This window comes from Herpailurus yagouaroundi, unplaced genomic scaffold (assembly GCF_014898765.1).
Source record: "Herpailurus yagouaroundi ecotype Mexico unplaced genomic scaffold, PumYag 77, whole genome shotgun sequence".
NCBI classification, from domain to species: Eukaryota; Metazoa; Chordata; class Mammalia; order Carnivora; family Felidae; genus Herpailurus; species Herpailurus yagouaroundi.
This window is the reverse complement of record NW_024412388.1, coordinates 24,736,115-24,753,877: the sequence shown is the minus strand read 5'-3', so window position 1 is coordinate 24,753,877 and position 17,763 is coordinate 24,736,115. Positions and strand designations below refer to the sequence as shown.

Below are 17,763 nucleotides of genomic sequence, written 5' to 3'. Positions count from 1 at the left end.
TGTGTGCGTTTTAATTTATACCTATATATTAAAATTTTTAAACATTTATTCATTTTTCATGGGGCGCCTGGGTGGCGCAGTCGGTTAAGCGTCCGACTTCAGCCAGGTCACGATCTCACGGTCCGTGAGTTCGAGCCCCGCGTCGGGCTCTGGGCTGATGGCTCAGAGCCTGGAGCCTGTTTCCGATTCTGTGTCTCCCTCTCTCTCTGCCCCTCCCCCGTTCATGCTCTGTCTCTCTCTGTCCCAAAAATAAATAAACGTAGAAAAAAAAAATTAAAAAAAAAATATTCATTTTTCAGAGACAGAGACAGAGCATGAGTGGGGGAGGAGCAGAGAGAGAGGGAGACACAGAATCTGAAGCAGGCTCCAGGACTGCTATCAGCACAGAGCCTGACGTGGGGCTTGAATTCACAGACTGCAAGATCATGACTTTAGCTGAAGTTGGATGTTTAACGGACTGAGATCCCCAGGCACCCCTATATCTATACATTTTTAAGTAGACTCCACACCCAATGTGGGGCTCGAACTCATGACCCCAAGATCAAGAGCCGTATGCTTCACTGACTAGGCCAGCCAGGCCCCCGAGTGTGTTTTTTAAACTGCTTCCAAGTATAACTGTTAAGGTCATTAGAGTCATGGATTCTGACGCTGACTCGGTCATTCATGAACGGTATGACTTCAGGAAATTTCCTTAACCTATCTGAGGCTTGGTCTCCTCAACTCTGAAATGGTGAGGATGACTACTGACAGACCAGGTTGCTGTGCAATACCCCAGCATCACTGGGGTCATTAAGAATCTTATTTTGTAAATGAAAAAAAAAAAAGAGTAATTTTGGAATTACACTTGGAGCTGTGGACTATGCTAGCGTTATTTTGAGGGTTTGGACTGTGTTGTAAACAGCACAAACCAGAGCCAGATCACTGGGGTCCCTGAACAGTCCTGGTAAGCCACTTACTAACTGTCCACTTTGGACATGTTGCTTTACCTCTCTGCCTTAATTTCTTTATTTGAAGTGATGATGATAGTACTTGTAGGATTGTTAAGAAGATTAAGAAATATAAATAAAGGACGGCACATGACACATAGTAAATGCTCTGTGAGGGCTAGTATTATTACTTTGACGAGAATAATAAATGCTAACAGCTCCTTACTTTCCTCCTTATTAAAACAGTCCACAGTGTTTGGTTAGGGGGTGTCACCAGCCTAGAGACAACCCTGGTAGCCGGTGCCATTCTGCGAAGGTCTGTGTTTATGAAGAAGGGCAAAAAAGCCGCTTCTTTCTGCTTCTCCCCTCTCCTGTTTTCTCTTTCGACTTCATTTTCCTTCCTGCTTCTCTACGCCAAGTTTTTCCTGTTTTTCTTTCTTCCATATGTCAGTGGAGCATCCATTTTCAAAAGCTGTGCCCATCTCTTTATGCCAAACCAGTTGCCCTTCTGAGGCGCTCCCTTCCGCTCGTCCCTTCTGGGTTTCCTTGTAGCTCACAGCATTAAACATTCAAGGGTGTATCACAGGAGAAGGAAGATGAGCCAGTTATTGGGTGACTTTGTTTCTGCCTTTATCATTGTTCCCCTAGGCCCTCCAGAGCCCCTCTCAGGACCAGTGCAACTCACCATCACCAACCAGCTAAGTTTACATAACTCTCCAGTTCTGCCCTTTGATTTTTTTACCCAGATTGTTTTTATAACTACTTTATTGAGATATAACTCTACCATACAGTTCACCCACTGAAAATGTACAATTCAGTGGTCTTTAGTATATTTTCACAGTTGTGCAACTGTTGCCACAATCCATTTTAGAACATTTTCACCCTCCAAAAAACCCACTACTTTTTTAAGTACACTCCCCACCCTCCTGCCTCCCAGCCCTAGGCAACCACTAATCTACTTCCTGTTCTTTAGCTCTGTGTATTCTGTTGCCCAGATTCTTACCTGCCAATCCTGTCCTTTTTTGAAATAACTGGAAACTCACCTTTTAACGTTTATTTATTCATTTATTTATTTATTTATTTTTTGGGACAGAGAGAGACAGAGCATGAACGGGGGAGGGGCAGAGAGAGAGAGGGAGACACAGAATCGGAAACAGGCTCCAGGCTCCGAGCCATCAGCCCAGAGCCTGACGCGGGGCTTGAACTCACGGAGCGCGAGATCGTGACCTGGCTGAAGTCGGACGCTTAACCGACTGCGCCACCCAGGCGCCCCTGGAAACTCACCTTTTAGAAGCTATTTGGACTCATCCCACCTGCTTGATCTCAACTTTCTTGGGTTCTCTGATTTCCAAAGAAATACTTAGACTGTGTTGTAAATATTTGGATACATTGCTGCATAAAGTCCCTTAAGTAAATATATGTAGTCACAATTCTGCTTTATATACGTTTTTTTAAGTTTGTTTATTTTGAGAGAGTGGAGGAGGGGCAGGGAGAGAGAGAATCCCAAGCAGACTCCGTGCTGTCAGCACAGAGCCTGACACAGGCCTTGATCCCATGAACAATGAGATCATGACCTGAGCTGAAATCAAGAGCCCACGCTAAACCGACTGGGCCACCCAGGTGCCCCTATACCTTTTTTAAACCTTCTTCTTCTTCTTTTTTTTTTTTTAATGCTTAAAAAAAAATTTTTTTTTAACGTTAATTCATTTTTGAGAGATGGAGAGAGATAGAGTGTGAGCGGGGAGGGGCAGAGAGAAGGGGAGACACAGAATCTGAAGGAGGCTCTAGGCTCTGAGCTGTCAGCACAGAGCCCGATGCCAGGCTCCAACCCATGAACCATGAGATCATGACCTGAGCCGAAGTCAGATGCTTAGCCAACAGCCACCCAGGCACCCTTGAACCTTCTATCTTTAGTGGTCTGTTTCAGTGACACTTAATCCAGGTTTTCCTGGATTCCAAAGCTCCTGGCGCCACGCTCCTTAGGAAGAGATCCTTAATGTCATGTTTTCATATCCAAATTCCATATTTCTTATTTCTATCTATAGCACCCTTAGCCTCCCACTCCCCAGACTGCAGCTGTCTTGGATTCCTCTTAGACTTCTATTCCCTGCACTCATTCCGTGGTTATATTGATGTCCTTTCCATTCGAGGCATAGCTCAAAGCCAGCTTTCCTTTTCTTTTTAAATCAGCACGTTATTTGTATGTTGGGATGAATGGCCATTTTTGTTATCTATATTCGTTTTTGTGTAAAAACAAGCGTAATACTCTCCCCACCCAAATAATTTGTCTCAACTCCACCTAGGGATCCGTGTGTTTGGAGGAGGCTGCAAATGGTAGATGTTCAGGTATCTGTTGAACGGACAAATTGATACGATTCTGGAAGTTGGTACTTTTCTACCTCACATCATCATTGGCCGTATGTACGCCTCCCCACCTGGAATGTAGTGTTCCTCCACCTTTTTCATTTCATTCCTCTGCCTTGCACGTGACAGGGTTCCCTGAGTCATTATAAATGCCTAATCTCCCAATATATACTTAGAAGCAGGAGCCAGAGCCTCTGCTTCCAGTTCCGTCTGGAAACTTCCCGACTGTGGTCTTCCCTAAGCCTGTTTCTTCATCTACCATAATAGCACCTACCTCACAGGGCTGGATCGTTAAAACATTTGTTGTTCAATGCTTCTCTTAAAGAGTTATGGCCCTCTAAAAATTAAGGGGATGAGAGACGAGGGGCGAAGAAATAGAAAGGGCAGGTACGCCGGATAACCTGGAGAGCAGCAGCGAGGTCCTGGCTGAGTCTGACCAGCAGGGCGTTCTGGAGTGGCAGGGGTTTCGGCCAACAGCGGGTCCGGCTCCGCCCCACGTGCCTTTGCCTGGCTGCGATTGGCTTAGCTGCGGAAGCCTAAGACTCTCATTGGCCGCCAAGCTCTGTCTGTCCAAGCCACCTGACCGGCGTGCGCAGCGGCCTCGGTAGACCGTTCCTGTGTGAGGGTCCCGAACTGGCAAGCGGGGAAGCGCCTGGTCGCAGACCTCGCAATAATGTAACCGGAAGTCGGTATCAAATGGACTAGCTGCCCCTGGCGTGGCCACGACTTTCGGCATGCACATGTGGGTGTGCCACCGCGTGGGCTCAAATCCCTGCTGGGACATCAGTCAGCGTGGCTTCGGAGTCAGTCATTCACCTTCTCAAGCCTCAATTTCCTCCTGAGACAGGGGAAACCGAAGGACTTGATAAAATCTGCGTTTCGTTCCTTTTCCTGCTCCTATTCTTGCTAGGACCTGCACCCCCACTTTACACATGTCTCATCGTGCAAATAGCATATGTCCTTGTAAGGGACAGGGAGTTCATGATTTCTTTAGAATAGATAGCATCTAAGGAAGGACCAGGTGAGAATAACCAGCGGAAGCTATCGTATGCGTATTCCAGACCACTGGCCTAGACAGTTCCAGGTCAAGACCCCCTGGCTCCAAAGAATAACTCCTGGGCCCTCCTCTTTGTTCTAGCTGGTTTCTGGATGCCTGCGAGGAGTATACACCAGATCACAATCCTCAATAAAAAACCCAGACCCGCAGCAAAGACGAGGCTCTCTCCTTTCTGAGTCTCCCACTCTACCTGCACTCTCTCCATACCTTCAATAAACTCTTTCACCTCCTGCTGGCTCCTGTTTGATTTCTACCCTTGCGTGCATCCAGGGACCCTCTTGACTGGTTCCCTGGGATCCCCTCTGGGTCCTCACCAGGGCTGCCAGCATCACTTTCAGTCATAAACAGGGATGGTGCCAATGCCTACCTCAGAGGACTGGGATCCAGTAAGCACTCGGGAAATGGGGGCTCTTTAATCTGGTGCCCACTTTGCAGACCCTTACGTTTTTCCCCTAGAATGTAGTCTTGGGGTGTCTGGTAGGTCGCGGGCCTCTCCTGGGGTCTAGCTGCGGGACTCTGTGATAACTTTCCAGGAAAAGCATTTGTGGGAAAAAGCAGGGCTGAAAAGGAAAAGGAAAGTTCGTACTCCTCCCTGAAAAGAAGATATAAAACCAAGCCGTTTACCCACCTGACTGCGAATAAATGTTGCTGATAGCAAGAAAAAACAGGCTTTCATTTTTTTTTTTAATTTTTTTTTTCAACATTTATTTATTTTTGGGACAGAGAGAGACAGAGCATGAACGGGGGAGGGGCAGAGAGAGAGGGAGACACAGAATCGGAAACACGGTCCAGGCTCTGAGCCATCAGCCCAGAGCCCGACGCGGGGCTCGAACTCACGGACCGCGAGATCGTGACCTGGCTGAAGTCGGACGCTCAACCGACTGCGCCACCCAGGCGCCCCCAGGCTTTCATTTTTTAACATGGCCCCCAAATGCTGGAGCCTTCTAGTGCTAATGCTTATAGGTGCCGCTTTTCAGGGTTGTGTTCCTCATGGATTTTTTTCCTCCAGGGAAAAAAAAAAGTTTTCAGTCAATTCAAAAACGCAGCAAAAGGCACAGTATCTAAGCATTTAACCTTTTGAACTAAGCAAAAAAGTGCCACTTCGTTATTGGATAACATTCTTTTTTTTTGTAGGGGACCAAGCAAGGGAGTGTGTGTATACTATACTGGTGAAGGGATATACCCATAGTGTTTGAATCGCAAACACAACCTTAAAGGTGGGAATGAGGATGATACTCTACTCAAGTCTTCTCATTAAAGAAAAAAAAAAAAAAAATTTAATGGTAATACTTGAAGAATAAGGAAGAAAATTACTTTTGTTTCCTAATTTGTCCTCAGCCTTCTTTAAATAACACATCTTAGTATTGAATCCTACCTTTCCAGTATGACATTTAACTTGAATAAAAAATGATTTAATTCAATTCATTGATGGAATTCTAATGTGTAGCAGTTAAGTTCCATAGTGCTTAGAGAGTGTTCTGGTTCCTTCTTCAAAAACAAGACATAATTTCAAGATACCGTATTTCAGTCACATATTCCTAATGTAGTTTTTATTAATCTGAAGTACTGTGTGAATTCCCAGAATGCAATACCCATAATCAAATAAAACCCAAATGTATCCCAAAGTAAAAATGGACTAGTTTAAGACTACCCAATAATTTAGAGTGTTATTATTTGTCCTAATAAAAACTTTAAGGAAACATATACGGTATCTTGACATTTCACAAAAATTAATATCTTCCTTTCAGATAAGTTTGAGAACCAGTAAGCTGGAAGGTCAAATGGTTCAAATGCCCATTGAGGCAACTATAAGGACAGAGGGAAACCTTGAATAGGGGTCCTATTTTGCACAAAAGACACTGGGAAGATTTTAAAAAAATACCTCATCAAGGTCCCATCTGCCAAAGATTGTGATTTGCTTAGGCATCTGTGTTTTTAAAAGCTTCAGAAGTGGAGCGCCTGGGTGGTGCAGTTGGTTAAGCATCTGACTTCAGCTCAGGTCATGATCTCACTGCTCATGAGTTCAAGCCCCGTGTTGGGCTCTGTGCTGACAGCCTGGAGCCTGCTTCAGATTTTGTGTCCCCCACTCTCTCTCTGCCCCTCCCGGCTCATATTCTGTCTCTCTTTCAAAAATAAATAAACTTAAAAAAAAAAAAATAAAAGCTCCATAAGTGATTCTAATATGCAGCCAAGGCTGAGAACCATGGTCTAGGCAGAAATGTTCCCCTTTCTCCCCTTAAGGGTTGAATAAATATAAATGTAAATGTAAATATAAAGTTACTCTTTAATGAAGAAATTTAAGTGGTTGTAAATAATATCAGCAAGGGATTAAAAGATTTTCCCAATGGGAAAATCAAGCAACTATATAATGGATTTGTATATCTAGAAATCTGAAAGAGCAAAGCAGAGTATAATAAATTCCTAGATATACTTTATAAGCTGTATTCCATTTAACAATGTTTGTAAATGATCTATCTAATCAAGTCTAAAGGTAAAGAGATGACTGGCATTACCCTGGTCACTGGTTTCCAATCTCAAGGTGGTAAGTATCCAATGGCTTTTGAAACGGATGTGAAAAAAAATAAAGAGATGGAGAAAAGTGTTTATCCTATTTCAGTATTGAAAAGCCTCGAAAAGTTAAGAGGCCCTTGGCTTCTCTTGTGTGTGGTTTATCACTTATTAACATACTTGACTTTTTGTTGGCATCAATACAAATTCCGTAGGGAAAAGACTAACATGTTTGAAGACAAAGTGTATAGATCCTCTGTGGATTTCATTTTTCTGGTCTATTCATGGCTCCATTAGCATGAATAGTTAAGAAACTCCTATATCAAAATAAAATATTAATTATACTTCACAATATATAAAGCCACTGGCTAAACAGTGCTGTTTCTGTGATAACCTTAATTTTATCATTAAAACTCTTATAACTAAAGTCACATCCTTTACATAATATTTATTCTGTATAGGATTTATCCACATACAATGACGTCAACTTTAAGACAATTGACTATTATTTGTAAAAGGCATCTTATAAAATCGAGTAATACACAACACACCTCAGTGAATTAAGCTGATATTCTAGGATTCAGAAAATCCGATCATTCTAGTTCCTATTTTTGCCATTGTTTCACTGGGTTGTCTTAGGGAGGTTGCTTTACTGTTCTGTGCCTCAATTTCTTTACCTTTCATGTGAGAGAACTGTCCTATTTCATAGATATGTAAAGAATAACATAAAAATTATTAAATACTTTGTAAATATAAAATGCTATATAAATGATAAATAGTAATACTGATCCACTCTAATATAAAATAACATAGAACTTTCCATGTATAATCTAAAGTTTGGTCCTCCAGTACCTATTATTATCAGCCTTCCCAGTTAAATAATCTTACACTATGTCACTTTTAGTGATTTTCCACAGTATTAAATTTCCATGGTATTAATTAATTTAGGATATATATGTATATATAGGATATATATGTATATATAGGATATATATATATATCCAATATGAGTGGAAGTTTCGATATATCTTAGCATGACTTAGCAAAATAACTTTAATGAATTCAGTCTGAGCTCTTAAGTAACTGACACACCAAACTTTCTTCATCCATTAAGCAATGACTTGGTGGCATAAAAGCAGTAACGGTGCTTGTTTTGATTTCATTAGTCAAAAATACAATGTTGAAAAATTTGTTCTTCAAAAGACATGCTAACTATAGAAGGAATATTGTACAGATGAAGGCTGTGATCTGCTGCTCTAGGAGACCCTGTGATTACCAGTTTATCAGCACGGTGAGTAACAGAGGTAATGAAGTAAGACCGCAATGCTCAAAGGGAATTCAAAAAGTTCCCTGGTTCCAAGGTTTTCAGTACCGCACTCCTGAGCTCTGCAGAGGTGTCTGGTGAAAGGCTCACAGAGGGCTTTAACTAGAGCAGCTCTGATTTTAGGGTTTCGCTCACCTTAAATGGTGGGCTTCTCTCTGAAACAATTCATTTGAAGAAAGGGTTTCTTGGGTTAAAAAAAAAAATCTTTTAAACCACCGATCTAGTCCATTTTGCCTCCTCCAGCCACTAGGCACGACTGCGGTATTGCCTTATTTTGCAACACTTCTTCCCATCGCCACACACTCTTGAGGACCACACAGTTAGAAAGGCATTCACCAGCTGATAAACAGCATTACTGTAAGAGCAAACTTTGTTCTAACCAACTCCCGCTATTTTGCTAATATTAAAAAAAGAAAAAACCCTTGGCATAAATTAAGCTTACATTAAGAGATTACACCCCTATGTAACATTTCCCCACATTTAAAAGCCAAAGACTTTTGTTTTCTCAGAAACCATTACTGGACAGTCTCACTCTGGGAAAGAATTGGTCATTAAAGTCTTCGATACATATGCTATGATAACTGGAGTTATTATTTACAACTTACAAACATGTCACAAATTTTTTTCTTTTAGGATACTAAAATGGTAGGATAGATGAGCTGTCTAGTTTGATGAGCCTGATGGCTGTTTTGTGGGGATAGCTTGTTGCTTGTTATAAACAATGAGAAAGCATTATTTCAGACAAGGTGCTGGTGGCACCGTGTCCAGTGGACTTTGCTGACATTCATGCTGATGTTCGCATGCAGAAGAGAACAGCATAAAAGAACATTTAGATCACAGACTAAAGTGCATTAGAGCATACACATGCAAGCACTAATCATCCTCATGAATAAAGCTCCCATCACTCATTTTTCCTCTTGGCTCCAAGGACTAAAAAATCAGATAATAATTTTAAAAGATGCTACCATCTGGTGAGACTAGAGAAAGACAAGTGTTCCCTCACTCATTTGGATATAACTTCATTGTTAAGACTCCTGATTCAGGAACAGTCATGTTGGGAGCACAATGAACTCAGTGCATACCATCCAGTCTTGAAGCGAATGGAAATTTACCGTCAGGGGAATCTTGAAAAAAGTCTCAGCATTAAGTACATAAAACAAAAACAAATGGTTAGTCATCTATTTATAAAAAATGTTTTAGAAATTAACCATTTTAGCCCTCAACTTGTATCAAAGGACAATCACTAATGAAAGAATGAGAGAAAGAATAAAATGAAAAGGGTCATATTGACATATGTTATGACATTTAGATATATAGTATAATTTGATAGAGAGCCTCTCTCAATCAAAATTAAATCAGATCAAGCTTAATTGTAATAACTTGCAGTGACCTTTAGTAAGGTCAGGTTTTTTTGGCATTTAGATTTTATCTTCAGAACTAAAATAATGCTTCTCCAATTTAACTGTACGTTTAGAATGTTTCCTAATTCATACAGGGGAGGAGTTGAAACTCACCTCTGTTTCCTTGGGGAAAAGTTTGTTTCGAAAAATTACATAAACAAGATAAGTAAAAATGCTTAAAGCATCTAAGAGAAGAATTGGTTCAAATAGTGTTATATATAAAATTTACATATAAATAACTTGACATTAAAAACATGTCAAAAGACACTGTAGGGACATTACTGAACACTCTTGGATAACTCTAGTTCAAGTTATTATATGTTGTTAGAGATTATTAAATTCTTTCATGCTTTCTGATAGGCTTCTTTTTCTAATTACTGCAGATTGGTGAGGTTTGACTTTAATTCTCTGCCATTTCCAGAGACAATACGGGGAGGGACAGTTGGAAGAGGGCTGTGTAAAATCAAAACCTGTCCGTCACAAGTCCCAAAGCTTAAACTTTCTGACCTTAATTTCGTCATTTGCAAATCAGAGGCAATTAATATTTACCTTGCTGATTAAGTGAGAAAATGTGTGAGACAGCACTTTAAAAACAATAGAGCAGAAAAATAAATGTTAGAAATCATTCTTAAGAAGTGGTAACCTCCAATTTTCTTGTGTATCGTTTTTTGTTGTTTTTTTCTCCTGTAGAGAGGAAGAGGATTACATTGTCACATCTTCACAAACTACCTTGACTTTTAGGCAGTATTAGTTCCTGCTTTAGAAAATGAGATCTGTATGTAATCTCTAGTCTGCTTCTACTTTAGGTTTTTGTTTTTTTAAAACAACACGGACTACGTAAGAGTAATTTTTAACTTCATGACAAAACATTCAAATATGAATCGTTTCAAACATTTTTGATTTGTCTTCTGCCATGATCCTAAAACAATATGTAGCATATTGGGATAATGATAGGTTGTTTTAGATCTGAAATTAATAGAAAGACTTATCAGTTCAGTCAGATTGGGTGCCAGACCCTTAAATGTGCTCTTACCTGGTTCCCTGTGAAAATTCAGTATTCATAGTTTGTGTTTTTGCAACACCTTGAAATTCTCTTACATAAGGTTTGGTTGTGGTAAATTTATTTAAAATATTTTCTTTGAGAAAAGTTTGCTAAGTAGATCTTCCAGTATTAAAAGGGGGAAAAAAAAGAGGATTAATTGTTCATCCATCATGCCAACTCAAGCTAGGTCTTCCTTTCCGGTGCAGCAACATATTTTAGGGCAACAAAGTTCAGAATGGATACAATGACCTGTTTGGAAAGCATGCAAGTTATATTAGGTCATTACTTTTAAGTCAGTCTGATAAATTTGTTAACCAGACTCTGACCATGGAAAGAGAGATACAGGAAGTCAATGTAAGTTGCATACACACCACAGCTCTGTGGGGTCACACATCAGCTACCTAATGTTGGGTTTTATTTCCTTTTCTTCTTCTTCTTCACTATCATCAACCTGTTGTATGACCAGATCAGCAGACCCATCCTCTACAATCTCCACGTATGATCTATTCTCATCTTCACTCAAGTGCCATCTGGAATCCTTATCTCCATCTGATGGGGACATAAGATGCTGTTCAGCTTCCAAATCAATGGGGAGGCTGTCTATGCCAACTTCAGCAAGGCACTCGTTACAGAGTCTGTAGCGCCTGGTTCCTTCCTGGACCACTTGCCCTGTTAGATCAGTCACGTGGCGTTTGCATTTTCTGCAGATTAGTTTGCATGCCTGGTGAATCTGTGTAGAGATTTAAATAGCGATAAAAAAAAGATTTTTCAAAAGCGGCATAGTTCAAGATCTCGGTACCAGTGCATAAACTTAAGATGTCCAAAACCAAGCACTAATATTAAAATTAACGTCTAATTATTAGAAAAAGATCACAGGTTTTGATGATAAACTGACGTCACAAATAAATACCAACTTTCTCTAAATGATGGCTATAACATTTTTATGATTAATATCACATGCTTAATAATTTCACATATCCCTTAATCCAACAATATTTTGATATCTAAGGTAACAAGGGACACCTTCCAGAATAATAATAATTGCAAACACTAAACATATCACATGTACTATTCTAAGGACTTTATATACCTTAATTTTGGTGAGGGAGAAACCTCTTGTTTTGTGTGTTAATTTATTATTATCAGCTAGAGAAAGAAAAATATATTGTCCCAAATTTAAGTTTATCGAAACATTTTTTTAAAAAAGATTTTATCTTTGGGGCACCTGGGTGGCTCATTTGCTTGAGCATCTAACTCTTGATTTTGGCTCAGGTCATGACCCCAGGTCATGATTTTTGGCTCAGGGTTGTGGGATTGAGCCCCACATCAGGCTCCACACTGAGCATGGAGCCTGCTTAAGATTCTTTCTCTCTCTCTCTCTCTCATTCTCTTTAAAATAGAATAAAAAATATACAGGGTGCCTGGTGGCTTAGTCAGTTAAATGTCTGACTCCTGATTTTGGCCTAGGTGATGATCTCACAGTTTGGGAGAGATCAAGCCCCAAGTTGGGATCTGCACTGACAGCACGGAGCCTGCTTGGGATTCTCTCTCCCTTCCTCTCTCTCTGCCCCTCCCCTGCTTGCTCATGCTCTGTCAAAATAAATAAATAAACTTAAAACAATAAAAAAAAAATAAAACTGGGGCACCTGGGTGACTGAGTCAGTTAAGTGTCCGATTTCAGCTCAGGTCACAATCTCAATGTTTGTGAATTTAAGCCCCTCGTCAGACTCTCTGCTATCAGTGCAGAGCCCTCTTTGGATCCTCTGTCTCTCTCTCTTTCTCTGCCCATCCCCCACACCCTCTCAAAAATAAAAAATGAGACATTAAAAAAAAATATATATATATATACATACATATATGTGTGTATATATGTGTGTGTGTATGTGTGTGTATATATGTACATGTATATATATATAAATTTTATCTTTAAGTAATCTCTACACCCAACGTGGGGCCCAAATCCACAACCTTCAGACCAAGAGTTGCATCCTCCACTGACTGAGCCAGCCAGGATACATATTTTTAGATAGAAGGATCTCTTGTCACTTCTATTAATGAAAGATCCTGTAGAAAGAGGACTAGACCAGGAACTGGAAGGCTTGGGTTCTAGCCCTGCTTTTGTCATTTATTAACCATGTATCTTGAAGCAAGTAACTGAAAACAATATAAACCTGCTTCCAGGGTGATAGTCAAAATATCTAACAACTAGCAAGGTAGAAGTACCACCCAAACAGAACGGAAGCCTGAAAATCACAATGGACATGGGTTCAAACAACAACATATGTCAAAACAACACAGGCTGCTTGCTATGTGTCAGCCTATTATTATCCCTGCTTCCTTCCTTAACAACTAGTGGGAATACAACTCGGGTTGTGAGAACCAAATGAGTTAATACATGTGAAGTTGCTTTAGAAAAAAAGTTGTAAGATGAGTAATTATATAATTATACTTATTAATAAGCAGATTTCTTTCTTTCTTTTTTATTTATTTTTGAGAGAGAGAGGGTGCAAGTGAGTGGCAGAGAGAGATGGTGAGAGAATCCCACAAGAGGCAGAGAGGGAGAGAGAGAGAGAGAGAGAGGGAGAGAGAGAGAAGTGGGGCTCACCTGAAGCAGGACCTGAACTCACAAACCGTGAGATCATGACTTAAGACGAAGTCAGATGCTTAACTGACTAAGCCACCCACATGCCCTAAATAACTTTTTTTTTTTAATTTTTTTTTCAACGTTTATTTTTTTGGGGGGGGGACAGAGAGAGACAGAGCATGAACGGGGGAGGGGCAGAGAGAGAGGGAGACACAGAATTGGAAACAGGCTCCAGGCTCTGAGCCATCAGCCCAGAGCCTGACGCGGGGCTCGAACTCACAGACCGCGAGATCGTGACCTGGCTGAAGTCGGACGCTTAACCGACTGCGCCACCCAGGCGCCCCAATAACTTTCTTTAGTAGCTGTCAGAGCAGAGATTATGGGTTCTACTCTAAAAATCACTATAATTAATATCATAATGTTGAATTAATATTTATGGCATATTCATTTAGATAAAATCAGAACACTATGGAAGTACACCACCAAACACAAATGGCCAAAAACCCCAAGAAAACTAATGCAGTGTGGTAAAATATCTAAGAAAATGTATAGGACTACAACTCAATAATATAGTTATTATTTTCTACTTAACTCCTGACATATTAATCAGTAAACATTGAAAGGACACAATTTGAGTGTACTTTATTTCTCCTGAAATAGTAATGTTATGGGTATCATATGTGGTACTGTTTTTGTTAGAAAGTTCTGGCACAGATTCATGTTCATCCCCCATCCCTTCAATTCCAATATGATTATGAAGTCAAAGAAATTAAATAAAACATTATGTTAAAATTGAATATATCATCATGAATTAATTTTTTTAAACTTTTTTTTTTAATGTTTTTATTTATTTTTGAGACAGAGAGAGAGACAGAGCACCAGCTGGGGAGGGGCAGAGAGAGAGGGAGACACAGAACCCGAAGCAGGCTCCAGGCTCCGAGCTGTGAGCACAGAGCCCTACGCGGGGCTCAAACCCACGAACTGTGAGATCATGACCTGAGCCGAAGTCGGACACTTAACCGACTGAGCCACCCAGGTGCCCCATGAATTCATTATTTTAAAAACATATATCTTCCAGCTCTGTCCACTGAAATAATCTTTTTTTTTAATGTTTATTTTTTTTGAGAGAGAGAACGAGCAGAGGAGGGGCAGAGAGAGAGGGGGACAGAGGATCCTAAGTGGGCTCTGCGCTGACAGCGGTGAGACCAATGTAGGACTCGAACTCACGTACTGTGAGATCATGACCTGAGCTGAAGTCAGACGCTCAGCCGAATGAGCCACCACAGTGCCCCTGTCCACTGAAATAATCTAAGGGGAATGACACCATAGTAACAATGAGCACCCCAGGTGTCCAAAGTTTGGTTTCTAATTTCATTCCCCATTAAAAGGACCCACAGGTCTTTTGAGAAATGGCTGATTCCAGTTTTGTGACAGGGAAAATACAAGGTGAGCGTAGGGAAATTTGGGGGCCAGAGAATAAGGCCACCTTGAATATTTAATGGACTTATGACAAAGGGAGACAAGAACCAGTTTCAAGTCGTCCAACTGGACAAAACTGAAAATTTGAGTATCAAAAAGAATAATAATTGTTGTGGTCCCAAACACAATGAACCAATGAAAATTCATGAGACTGTATGCTATTTAGAAAAAAAATAAAGCCAGAAAAAACTCATATTACCATTTGAAACTGCTATTTAATCAACTCTTTATTTTGAAAATTGATAATTAAAGGGAAAGAATTAAATATTTATCCTGTTTCTCCTGTAGTAACTGTATGTCAAAGTAAACAAGTAGTTCCAGGTGATGAGGGAAGGTTTTACTTTATAGAATTCTAGCTAATAATGTAGAAGAAATGATAAAATCAGTAAATCATACCACAAGTAAAATTAATAATTTGGGCAGAGTTTATCAACTGCTGTTAATCTCATTAAATGAATGCTTGATGAAGAAATGGATATAGCATAATGCCAAAATAGTTCCACATAGATTCCTTTCTAATCACGTGGTGGCATCTTTAACTGCTCAACGGTGGGATCATGGTGTCATTACCTAGCTTAGTGACCAATCTCTTTTTTTTTTAATTTTTTTTAACGTTTATTTATTTTTGAGACAGAGAGAGACAGAGCATGAATGGGGGAGGGGCAGAGAGAGAGAGGGAGACACAGAATCGGAAGCAGGCTCCAGGCTCTGAGCTGTCAGCCCAGAGCCCCACGCGAGGCTCGAACTCACGGACCGCGAGATCCTGACCTGAGCCGAAGTCGGACACTTAACCGACTGAGCCACCCAGGCGCCCCTCTTTTTTTTTTTTTTTTTTTAACGTTTATTTATTTTTGAGACAGAGAGAGACAGAGCATGAACGGGGGAGGGCCAGAGAGAGAGGGAGACACAGAATGTGAAGCAGGCTCCAGGCTCCAAGCTGTCAGTACAGAGCCGGACGCGGGGCTCGAACTCACGGACCGCGAGATCATGACCTGAGCCGAAGTCGGACGCTCAACCAACTGAGCCACCCAGGTGCCCCGGAAAGTATTTTTCTTGAATCCATTAAGACTTTAGATAAAAATTCTAGTTTATAGAAAATTCAGGGGGGAGAGAGGAGCAAACTAAATGACACCATGTGGAAGCAAGCAGAGAAATCAAGAGGTAGGTTATTTTATAAAACAATTATCTTGATATCTCAAGTAAGTCAGTGTTATGGAAATAAAAAGGGTGGCTGAGAGTACTATGCTCTCTTAAAAACATATTTAAGGGACTTAACAGTGAGATCCCTGGGTCCTGAATTGGATACTGGCTTGGAAAAACCAGCTATAAAAGGTATTGGGAGACTACAGGGAAATGCGAAATTGACCTGGATGTCAAATAAAAGTTTACTGAGATGGCAAGGTAGATTATTCATGAAAGAGAGCAGGCTACAAAATATCACAAGTAGTATGATCTAATTTAGTTAGAAACAACCCATATATATGCATGTGATAAAGTGTTAAGAAAGGTATATTTCGGTGGTGAAAATAAAGTATTTTATTTTTCTTATTTTTACTTTGTTTAATACTTTTTCATTGCTTTAAATAATAAAAGGTTGTTTTTAATTTTAAAAAACCAGCTTCATAAGGTTAATGAAGGTAGAGATTTTGTCTGTTTTGCTCACTCACTGATGGATACCTAGCACTGAGAAAAGGGGCTGGCGCATAGGTGCTCAGTATATATTTGCTGACTAACTATAAAGCAATGCATGAAGAAATTGCCTTAAGTGACCCACTGTCCTTTATTTATTATTTATTATATTTATTTATTTGTTTGTTTATTTGTTTATTTTAACGTTTATTTATTTTTGAGACAGAGACAGAGCATGAATGGGGGAGGGTCAGAGAGAGAGAGGGAGACACAGAATCTGAAACAGGCTCCAGGTTCTGAGCTGTCAGCACAGAGCCCGACGCGGGGCTTGAACTCACGAACCGCGAGATCATGACCTGAGCCAAAGTCGGTATTTATTATTTTTTAAAGTTTATTTATTTATTTTAAGCTAGGGAGAGAGAGAGTGAGCACAGGGGAGAGGCAGAAAGAGAGGGAGAGAATCCCAAGCAGGGTCTGTGCTGTCAGCACAGAGCCTAATTTGGGGCTCAATCTCACAAACTGTGAGATCATGACCTGAGCCAAAATCCAGTTGGATACTTAACCAACTGAGGCACTCAGGTGCCCCAATCCACTGTCCTTTAAAGCTAAAAGGAGATCATATAAATGGAATAAAAGTATGAGTAATACAACAGATTTTGGAAAACATTCTTGCCTCAAGATGAACAGCAGAGTAATTTTCCAATGTCCTTACCTATTAACCCACCAGAGCACTGAACAGCAAATTCCCTGAGATTTCTGACTGCTGACAATCCTGTCCCTGGCTGGAAGTGGCTCAATCTCCCACCTTGCTCCCTTCCTTGAGGAGACTACAGATAAACTAGAGAGAGACTAAAAAGGGAGTATAGTGGACAGAGGTTGAACACTAGAAACTAGACTGAGATCCTTTCAGAAAAGGATTCGAGAACCACTAGCAGAGGCTGAGTACCTGAAGTAGTGACTCTGACCTAGACATTCAAATATCTTTGCTTTACATTGTCTTCGGCTCTTGAAAAGACCAGTATACAAAAACATATTAGATTTTAAATGAATTATAATATACCAAAAAATAAATAAAAAACAAAAAAGTAAAATGGATATTCAAAAGAATATCTCTTACTTCAAGGTCTGAAAGGAGAATTAAAAAATGTATATATATTATATATTAAATTATGCATCACATGTAAAGGAAAACCATTAAGTTGGAAACATTTCCAATATGGTAGAGTTGTATGAAAAGATTTCCCGCAGTAAATGAGATTTAGTAAATCCTAAAGCAGATAAATGTGCACATTTCTTTTTTTTTTTTTTTTTTAATTTTTTTTTTCAACGTTTATTTATTTTTGGGACAGAGAGAGACAGAGCATGAATGGGCGAGGGGCAGAGAGAGAGGGAGACACAGAATCGGAAACAGGCTCCAGGCTCTGAGCCATCAGCCCAGAGCCCGACGCAG

General features: G+C 40.2%; 1 protein-coding gene across 4 annotated transcripts in view; it reads right to left on the bottom strand.

The window, feature by feature from the left end:
- Positions 1-7,283: 7,283 nt before the first annotated feature.
- The window catches only part of ZBTB8A (zinc finger and BTB domain containing 8A), a 71,594-nt gene continuing 61,114 nt past the window's right edge, over positions 7,284-17,763 (bottom strand). For 2 of the 4 annotated variants that reach the window (XM_040468047.1, XM_040468055.1), the window contains one exon: positions 7,287-11,351. In XM_040468047.1, the coding sequence (XP_040323981.1) occupies positions 11,019-11,351 (333 nt within the window). In that variant the 3' untranslated portion in view covers positions 7,287-11,018. Of the gene's footprint in view, positions 11,352-17,481; positions 17,597-17,763 lie in introns of those variants that run through there. The other 2 variants (XM_040468044.1, XM_040468048.1) reach the window with 2 other exon arrangements.